This window comes from Rosa rugosa, chromosome 2 (assembly GCF_958449725.1).
Source record: "Rosa rugosa chromosome 2, drRosRugo1.1, whole genome shotgun sequence".
NCBI classification, from domain to species: domain Eukaryota; kingdom Viridiplantae; phylum Streptophyta; class Magnoliopsida; order Rosales; family Rosaceae; genus Rosa; species Rosa rugosa.
In genome coordinates this window covers 66,619,665-66,629,604 of record NC_084821.1, presented here as the reverse complement: position 1 = coordinate 66,629,604, position 9,940 = coordinate 66,619,665, and the positions used below count along the sequence as shown (strand labels likewise).

Sequence of the window (9,940 nt, the reverse complement as noted above, 5' to 3'; positions counted from 1 at the left end):
TTAACATACCTTATTGACAAGTGACATATATCCCTGGGTTGGATGAGAAATTTCATTCTGGCCTCGTATTATAGTTCCATCCTAGAAATAAACAGCACAAGAAAATCAGCATGATCAAATATCAGCAAAATCTTGCAAGCTATACTATACTAGCTACTTGAACTGATGATGGGCTACGAAAAGAATTAGCACATAGTTGTATTCAAATACCTCGACTTAGAGGGGAGGCCGACAGCGGCCGGCATGGAAGAAAACAGAAGCCACTCAAGCCAAGGGCGGCTATGTTTTGGATGAACAATATAGTTCTTTATCGAAGACGGTGAAAAGAGAAAAATTATATAGAAAATAAGGTGGAGTCAATTACCTTCGGTTCGTTGTTTGGTAAAAAATCAAAACTTAAACGAATTATATTATCGGTTCGTTTTGAATTCTGAGCTTGGAAAGTCTATTATATTGCAGTTTGCTCAAAATGTTACCAATGCACATACGCCTTAATCGCCTAGGACTCTAATTACTTGCTATATAAACAACGCAGCCCTCCTTTCAAAAAAATAGAAAACAACAACGTACGCAGCCCAAGCCTAGCCTGAGTAGCCTCCCCAACCGCAAGCCATCACGATGCGTCCAATCTGCCTCCTCCTCTCCCTCTTTCTCTTTGGTTTTCTCCTCGCCGTTGGTGCTGTTTCCTTCGATGCTTCCTTCGGTCCAGTAATTGGTGCACGCCGGCCCGTTAACATCAACGACCCCGAGGTGAAAGAGATCGCCGAGTTCGCTGTCTCCGAGTTCAATAAGCAATCCGGGAAAACGTTGGTGTTCCAGAAAGTGGTCAGTGGCCTTGATCAGGTCGTAGAAGGAATGAGTTATTATCTTGTCATTGCGGTCAGGGATGAGTCCTTGCCTACTAGCCCAATTCTGAATTATGAGTGTCATGTCTGGGATAGACCTTGGCTGAATTTCAGGAAACTGGAATCCTTCCATCAAGTTAATTAGCGATGATTTCACAATCTATTGTATTGGATGAAGGATTCAATTGTCTACCTTAAACTTTCGTTTGGATGCAATTGTCTACCTTGCTATGCCATTTTTTTTTTTCCCGTTTTGATGCAATTTTCTACCTTGCTGTGCAATTTGGATATAAGAGCATATGTAGCACACTAGCACTGCTTGCTTCGACTATCTATCGAACACTCCCGAGCCCTGAATATGCTTGTGCGAATTGTTTCAAATTCCTATATTGCTACACCATATAATAGCTTCGAGATTACCTGAATTTGAAGATTTTGAAAAGGATTTGCTTTTTCAATAGGAAAAACAAAAACTATAAATTTTGAAACCAATATTCCTTATGCTTAGGCCTTAGCGAGTTTGTGTTGGCGTGTACAAGACAATATAGACACAGAAAACATTTATATACATAAGAATCAATTTCCTCAAGCATAATCATATGATTGCAGTGACAGACATTTTCTTTCTTTTCCAGTTCATAAATATCAAACTCGATTCTGTACAGCATCTAAAAACATCTAGTGAGAGGTACTGCATTCTCTGATCTTTTGATCATAAACTTGATGCAGTTCAATTGAATTGAGCCTGCAACATCTCCGATAAAAGTACCAAATTTGCTGCTTGCAAGTGAAGATCAATTAACAATTAAAGCAGATAAGTATTCCTGAAATCAAACACAGTTAAATTTTTAGAATAACCAGTAATGGGGGAAATCTCTGGAAACATGAACTAGCAAGTGATTTGCTATTAAACTTGTACCTCAACAGTCATGAAACTATGAACAAAAGCCACATGAAACTATGCTCAGGTTTGAACATTTTCTCTGCAATGTCGTCATTTAGACCACCTTAACATTTGTAGGCATGTGTCTGCCTATCAAATCATCAAGGGCTTGTATTAACGACTTGGGGTCAAATACCACGCCTACTTTTGGATCATGTACAGAGTCAACAACAATCTGCAAGGAAAAAAAAAACACACACTCATGTCAGAGCTTTGATGTCCATATAACAATAGAGATATTTGTGGCAGTCAAGGCATCACGCACACAAAATGGAAATCGATAGACCAAACCACCCATTCAAGGCAAACTGTTAAGAAGTGCAGTTCAAAGCATACATACCACTTCAAAAATTCCTTGGTCAGCTAAGCATTGAACATTAACAGGTATCTCACCATCTTTGGGCACCAAGAGGGTATTGATATAATGACTGGGCTGCATCAAAATATGAAATTTAAAATAAATTAAATGTTTGCTTAATTTTAAATCAACAAAGAAATGTAAAAATTAGATGCACCTAAAAGTAGTATGTCCGAAGGAAAACCAGGGCAACCATACCCAGCTATGTTCAATTGGGACAGTATGCCACAAAGAGTTTGAGAAAGCATTTAATTCTTATGCATAGCTTGTCCAATATTCTATATTGAAGAGTTCTTGTTTTAGTTTAGTCATTCCACAAAAATTGTAGTGAAAAAAAAAAAAAAAGAGACTAGTAATGTAGTAACTTACAAGGTTTTTGAGACAGTTATGAGGGGCTCCATATGTTCGATTTAGTGCATCTGTAATAGCAGTTACAAAGCAAGAAGCTGAGAAGCCACTTGTCTCTCGATCATGGGTACCATTTAACAAAAGTACCTAGTATCACGACAAATTAAGTTAATTCAATAAATAACTAGACAGGCAAAAATACTGTGGCTGTTTATGTCTATCCATAAGACAAATCTGGAGAACATTGGAAATTTGGCTGTGTAATGACACTTGTATCTGTGACATGTGTAGATTAAAAGTGTGATGACTGGTACCTTGGGGCAGGACCTTGAAGATATAATCTCCCCAATGCCAATTAATACCTAAGAAATGAGACATGAGAAATGAAAAAGAATAAAATCATAAAGGTTTCTCAAATTTCAAATCAAGCAAGCATCAGCTGGGCTCTCGAATCTTCATAAGGAAAAAGCAGCAAATGTAAATCACTGTTAAATTAAGAAGTAGACTTTTAGATGCAGCCTGCAAGATAGGATCATGGATGTAATATTGTTGCTCAAGAACAATTTGATTCAAAAGAAAAGGTAAATCTTATAATATCTCCATGGAGAATAAAAAACAGCAAAAACAATAAATATCACGACTTCTTAAACATAATTAGAGGTCAGGTAAAAAATTTGTTTCAACTACATAATTAAAAAAAGAAACAAAAAGAAAGTGTAACATATTGGGCATTAAAGTTACCAGTGATGGGCAAACGGAAGTAAAGAGAGAACCCATGGCATAAACAATGCAATCCACATTACGTAGCTGATCCATCACAGCTGGGTTTGGAGCAGGGAAGACCTATTCATCAAGAAAAACATTTATATGAGTTCTGATTTCAGGAATTGCATAAGCACATAGACAACCAACATAAACTTCATAGAATATGAAAGCATTTGGATCTTTAGGAAAATCGGGAGGCAGACCAATATATTTTCGTGAAGTTGAAATCTTTAGAATGTTAAATACCTTGGAAGTATTAGAGAAAAGGATAGTGATTTAAAGAAAGACTCAAATGAAGGGCCTTCCCATGTAAGTACAAGAACAAGAAGAAAAACAGATAATTGCAACATGGCACAGCACAGAAAAGAAAACCTTATTCTGTATCATTCACCTCATGAAGCAAGTTTTGGCCCTCACTTGACATGTAGAATACCCTCTTTATCCTCGAAGAGAGTGCAGGAGCTGAAGAGCTTCCCTGTCCACAATAAGCCATCACTTCAATTAGATATGATAATCAGGTGAGTAGAAGCTGGCTGGTTAAATTATTAGATTCGATTATGATGCAGGAAAATCACAGCGGCAGAACTCAGCTCTCTAAGAGATGAGTTTTTGTTAGATTCTGCTCGCCACTCCAAGGAATCCACCAAGAAGATAAGAGCGAAACTCGCCACTCTAGGAATCCACCTAAGAGATAAGAGTTTGAATACAAATGGGAAGAACTTCTTCTCCAATTTGAATATTATTTCTGATAATGATCAAGTCTGGTTACAATTGAAAAGAGAACTGTCTTTTATAGGATGAGGGAGGGAAAACAGAAAGACTAATTATTCAAACTAGAAACTAAAGATAGCTATATTTAGCTATTGACTGCAGCTTCACCAAGGGTTCTTAATTCCAAGGCCTGGGAATTCCATATTCAAGTTAAATGCTCCTTGGAATTCATTTCCTTCAATTTATGCTGCCAATCCTCTGTTACGTCCAGGTTCAGAGTCGTCCTCGGTATCAGATTAGCAGGTCCAAACACAGTCAATGAATTGTTGGTCTGATACTCATCAATAGAACTGACAAGACCATCTAGACTTCATAAAGTCTAAGAAAAAAAAAATTGAAAAAATTATAATCTTTGAAACTTAAAATTAAAAAAAAAAAAAAAAAAAAAAACTCTTTCCCTCCTTCGAGCAGCAGTATTTCATCGATAACAACACCATTACCACCATAGAGGAACATACCTCCACAGCACTGATACTAAAACACTCAACTTCCCAATACCACTTTATGTATTTGATGGTGTGAAACATTCTAAATAGTTCCATGTCTTGGTAGTTAGTACAAATTCAAACTTTCGAAATACTTCTAACAGAAAACCAAAACCAATATGTTCAGACATCCAGATCATGAAAACTATATTAACATACCTTATTGACAAGTGCCATATATCCATTGGTTGGATGAGAAATTTCATTCTGCCCTCGTATTATAGTTCCATCCTAGAAATAAACAGCACAAAAAAATCAGCATGATCAAATATCAGCACAATCTTGCAAGCTATACTATACTAGCTACTTGAACTGATGATGGGATATGAAAAGAATTCAACAAGGATCAATCAATTCATGAGCAAATAGTTATTTTCAAATATCTTCCAGAAGTTCCAGAAATTAGAAGGTGTCTAGGAGTATGGGGTAAAAGTCTCTTGAACTTTTTTTTTTTTTTTTTCATAAGAGTAAAGCCCTTTGAACTGGAACAAAGGCAGTGGGAGCAAAGCCCACCTTCACCAGGCTTTCAAGGTTTGACAAAAGAAAAGGAGAATAAACTCAAGTTGCCGGTGATGGATATGCAAACAGGAACTAATAAAGATGATTGCCAGACGTCGCATTGAACATATAATGAATTCAACTATGATTTATAGGTAAATACATATGTTGCACCTGATCAATTTAAAAACCAATACCACGATATAAAGCACATGCATGCATAGGTCTTGAAAAGCACATGAAGTGTATGCCAATAATCATACCGATAATTCACATCCTAATGTAAGCCTGTCATTAGTAGAAATCACTGGAAGAACCAGACTTTCTGATGGGATATCTGACACTCGAGAAAACAAAAATATTGCAGCATCCAAAGACCGAAAAAATACACGTGCTCCTGCAAAGAAGAAATTCCCAATGCTGCAAAAATTTGGGAGCCAATTCAGTAAAGGAATAATATAATCACACAGTGAAATCCAGTTATGATAAGGTACATTATCTAAAAAACGTCTACTAGGGAGAAGAAAAAAAACTGTGATAGCTAACATTCGCTAATTCACTTAAGCACCAGAAAGAAACAAACAGAAAACATCAGATGACAGCTGTTCTCAAGATTCATACCTGCCATTACTGAAGCAAAACGATTCATCAGATCGACGGAGAATCTGTATTTGAAAAAAAAAAATACAATTCAAGTAGTTCAGAAAAGTTTAGCAGCACTTGGAAAGAGTGTTCTCCAGCCACTTTAGAAAAAACATTACAGCGATGCCATTCGGATACTCACCTGATTCTGAAAATAAACCAGAAAAGCTCGAATGGTTTCCCTATAGGGCTTTGATACTCCTGTCCATAAATTGTGTTCTCCTTCCACAATATCATACCTGTCAAATTCTCAACTCAGCATACTTTTACTCAATACCCCCACCACAGTAACACCTAGCAAGTAAATGAGAGTAATTTAGGAAATATAATTACATCACCTACAAATGTCAAACAGTAAAACAAGGCTTAATCATTTCAAATGCAATCCCTAAATGTATTACCATTCGGATTTGGCTTGGCGTGCATCAAGCGGTAAACGATGACCGAGCAATTCCCGGACGGCGACGGCCTCGGAGGTGCTTTTATCGGCCAATCTCAAGCACCTGGACCGTATATCTCCGACGGCCGGACCACCTAATCACACAATAAACACCTCTAAACACTAATCCCCAAGCAAAAACAGATCCAATTTCGAAACGAAAAAACGGTAGAAATTACCGAGGACGCGGACGATCTCGGCGGTGCTGCCTCCGTCGTCGGAAACGGGAAGGACGTGGGCGACGCGGGTGGTGAAAGTCTTGAGGTCCTCGACGACGCCGTTGAAGGCGGTGCCGCCGGAGAAGACGAGGAGGGAAGGCTGGGCGGCGGGGGTGGGATTGGGAATGGAGGAGCAGGAAGGGTTAGGGTTTTGGGAGCGGAGAGTCGACATGGAGTGAGATCTGGTGGAGGAGGGAAACTGGGGAAGATTGAGAGTGAGAAACAGAGAGGGAAAGGGACCCAACGAAATCTCCGCCATATTCCCGCGTCTTTCCTTTACCGCCTTTCCTTTTTTTTTTTTTTGGAGCGGCACATATCCTTCCCATCACTCTTTTCTGTTTGTTTGTTTGTTTTTTTTTTTTTTTTTTTTTTTTAAAGTTAGTCGCGTGTATACTTAATGGACAGGTGTCAAGGTGACAGGGTAGGGACTAGGAATTTCGGGACAGCTGATCCCCTCGCCCAACACCAAGTTTAACGGACAAGGGTTTATCTTTCAAGCAAGCCGGTACAATGTTCATAGGTCATGTATCTGACAATTGATTAACACTCATCATGAAATATATCTCTTTCCGGCCGTTGTGTTCCTCAGTAGACTTGAAATTGTATTGTGAAACGCTCTTTCTACTTTGTTTTAGCATTTCTGAAAACATCATTTTTGGTTATTAAATTTCTAAAAGTTTTCCCCACTAGGTTGTTTTCTTATCTTGGGTGATTTGCGCGACTTCTTTTTGTTTTTCTTCTAGATGCGAATGGAGTAGACTACTTTTGTATTGTGGAGAAACATAACCAGTCTGAATATCAAATAACAACTACTAATGATAACGTCAATTTCTTGATAATAATAAAGACACAAAAATGAAATCGACGGAAGTTGGCATGCTCCACACCACTTACACCAGTTTATAGCCTAGCATCCATATAGACATAATCTCCATGACTTCAATACCTGAATATTATCCCAATATCTAGTAAGGACAGTGAACTCATACTCCTCAATTGTGTTAGGATGCTCAGGGTCCATGACTTCAATCACAAGATGATAATTGAGTCCCTCTACCATCTGCAGCTCCGCCCGGACTATTCCCTTGAGGACCAAGTTCTTCAAGCTTTGGAAGTTGATCTCCGAGATGGCGAAGTCCACGATCTCTTTTACATCGGGGTCAGTGGCAGGGTTCTCAAGGGGCTGATAACCACCGGTATCTTCCAGAAAATCATAATCTTGAGCGGCGAAGCCCACGATCTCTTTTACATCGGGGTCAGTGGCAGGGTTCTGAAGGGGCTGATGACCACCAGTATCTGGAGCAAAATCAGAATCTTGAGCAACAGCAGCGAGGAAAAGAGCAAACAGTACAAGGAGGTAGTGAAGATGCATTGTGATTTTTTGGTTGAAGTTATTGCCCTAGAAAAGAGACGATTGAGAGCTAGGGTTTTATAAGAAAGTAAAGGTTTCGACCTTTCGATGCATATTATTTTACAATTGATTGCGTGCCCTTTGGATCTGAAAGATTATTAAATTGTGGTAGGATTTGTTTGAGCTTCTTGATTCGGTGCATATCTCATTTTCTCGTGTTATCCAAATTTATTCTACCACAATCAATCTAAGTTTTATTTTACCACAATCTCATTTTCTCGGGATTCCAGAAAATATAGAAAAAGGAAGTAAATAGAACAATTTATATCTCTTGATTCCAAATTTACATTTGGGCATTGATTAAATTGGTGAGAATTCCAGCCTAGTTCCACTTCCCTAGTCAGTGAATTCCAGATTTGGGAATTCAAATCTACCATATCACTAAGAATCCCATTTCCATTATTTTCTTGGTCAAATTGTGCATATAATTAACTCAGTAAATTACATTAATTGATTAACGTATCACCAAATTTCTCAATTGATTAACATAAAATCATAGGATTTTTGTTTAATTAATTACCAAATTTTCCTTCTTTTCCTTTTCCTGGATTTCAACCTTAGCTCTCTCTATTTTAGCGAGACGATGCATGCTTGCTCACACAACGCAAACAGTAGCTCGTTCTCTTTGTTTATTTTTCTGATCACAACAATGGCCTCTCCAAAGAAACCTTTTGAAATAATAGCATTATGCATCACCTTGGTAGGGGTTTTGACAATATCCGAAGCGTCCTCTAGAGCAATACTGTCTGATGAACCAAATAGTCCCATGAATATTACCCAAAAATTTGAGCAATGGATGGCGAAGTACCAACGTGTTTACGCGAACAACTCAGAGAAGGAAAGGCGTTTCGCCATATTCCAGAACAACTCCAAGAATATCCAGTTATTCAACAGCAAAGGGTCAGAGAATTTCATCCAACGCACCAATTCGTTTGGTGATTTGACTCGCGGAATTCTTCCGCTCCAGATATCTTGGTTCGTTCAACATTCCCAACACCACCACCACAAACTCCAGTTCATTTTTCAAGTACCAAAATATGAAAGATGAGGACCTCTCCAACGCAACCGTGAACTGGAGGAGGGACGGAGTCGTCACCAATGTGAAGAATCAAGGAGAATGTGGTAAGGGCTTTTCAAAGCTTTCATTTACATAGTACGTGTTGTCTTTGTCCCGTAGTTTCCTACTTTGAAATCTCACTCTTCGATCTGCAATTGTGTATTTCTCTTTTGTAGTTAGCTGCTGGGCCTTTGCAACAGTAGCAGCGTTGGAAGGGATATTGCAGTTTGCTCAAAATGTTACCAATGCACATACGCCTTAATCGCCTAGGACTCTAATTACTTGCTATATAAACAACGCAGCCCTCCTTTCAAAAAAAATAGAAAACAACAACGTACGCAGCCCTAGCCTAGCCTGAGTAGCTTCCATGCCCCAACCGCAAGCCATCATGATGCGTCCAATCTGCCTCCTCCTCTCCCTCTTTCTCTTTGGTTTTCTCCTCGCCGGTGGCGCTGTTTCCTTCGATGCTTCCTTCGGTCCAGTAACTGGTGCACGCTGGCCCGTTAACATCAACGACCCCGAGGTGAAAGAGATTGCCGAGTTCGCTGTCTCCGAGTTCAATAAGCAATCCGGGAAAACGTTGGTGTTCCAGAAAGTGGTCAGTGGCCTTGATCAGGTCGTAGAAGGAATGAGTTATTATCTTGTCATTGCGGTCAGGGATGAGTCCTTGCCTGCTAGCCCAATTCTGAATTATGAGTGTCATGTCTGGGATAGACCTTGGCTGAATTTCAGGAAACTGGAATCCTTCCATCAAGTTAATTAGCGATGATTTCACAATCTATTGTATTGGATGAAGGATGCAATTGTCTACCTTAAACTTCCGTTTGGATGCAATTGTCTACCTTGCTATGCCATTTTTTTTTTCGTTTTGGTGCAATTTTTTACCTTGCTGTGCAAATTGGAGATAGAGTATATCAAGCACACTAGCATTGCTTGCTTCAACAATCTATCGAACACTCCCGAGCCCTGACTATGCTTGTACGAATTGTTTCAAAGTCCTATAGTGCTACACCATTAAGCTTCGAGATTACCTGAATTTGAAGATTTTGAAAAGGATTTGCTTTTTCAATAGGAAAAACAAAAACTATAAATTTCGAAACCAATATTCCTCATGCTTAGGACTTACCGAGTTTGTGTTGGCGTGTACAAGACAATATATA

General features: G+C 38.8%; 1 protein-coding gene across 2 annotated transcripts; it reads right to left on the bottom strand.

The window, feature by feature from the left end:
- Nucleotides 1-1,415: 1,415 nt before the first annotated feature.
- On the bottom strand, nt 1,416-6,634 carry LOC133729488 (uncharacterized protein YNL011C-like). 2 transcript variants are annotated; one of them, XM_062157024.1, is made up of 13 exons: nt 6,274-6,632; nt 6,057-6,189; nt 5,798-5,894; nt 5,635-5,678; nt 5,277-5,433; nt 4,675-4,746; nt 3,651-3,734; nt 3,236-3,337; nt 2,809-2,856; nt 2,516-2,641; nt 2,129-2,221; nt 1,765-1,963; nt 1,416-1,669 (listed from the first exon to the last, which is right to left on the bottom strand). In XM_062157024.1, exons 1-12 carry the CDS (start codon nt 6,569-6,571, stop codon nt 1,844-1,846), a joined length of 1,374 nt encoding a protein of 457 aa, XP_062013008.1. In that variant the 5' UTR covers nt 6,572-6,632; the 3' UTR covers nt 1,416-1,669; nt 1,765-1,843. The 2 variants fall into 2 exon arrangements, with proteins under 2 accessions (XP_062013008.1, XP_062013007.1); XM_062157023.1 differs by lacking the exons at nt 1,416-1,669; nt 1,765-1,963; nt 2,129-2,221 and adding an exon at nt 2,287-2,424 and having other exon boundaries at nt 6,274-6,634.
- Between the last annotated feature and the right edge of the window lie 3,306 nt (nt 6,635-9,940).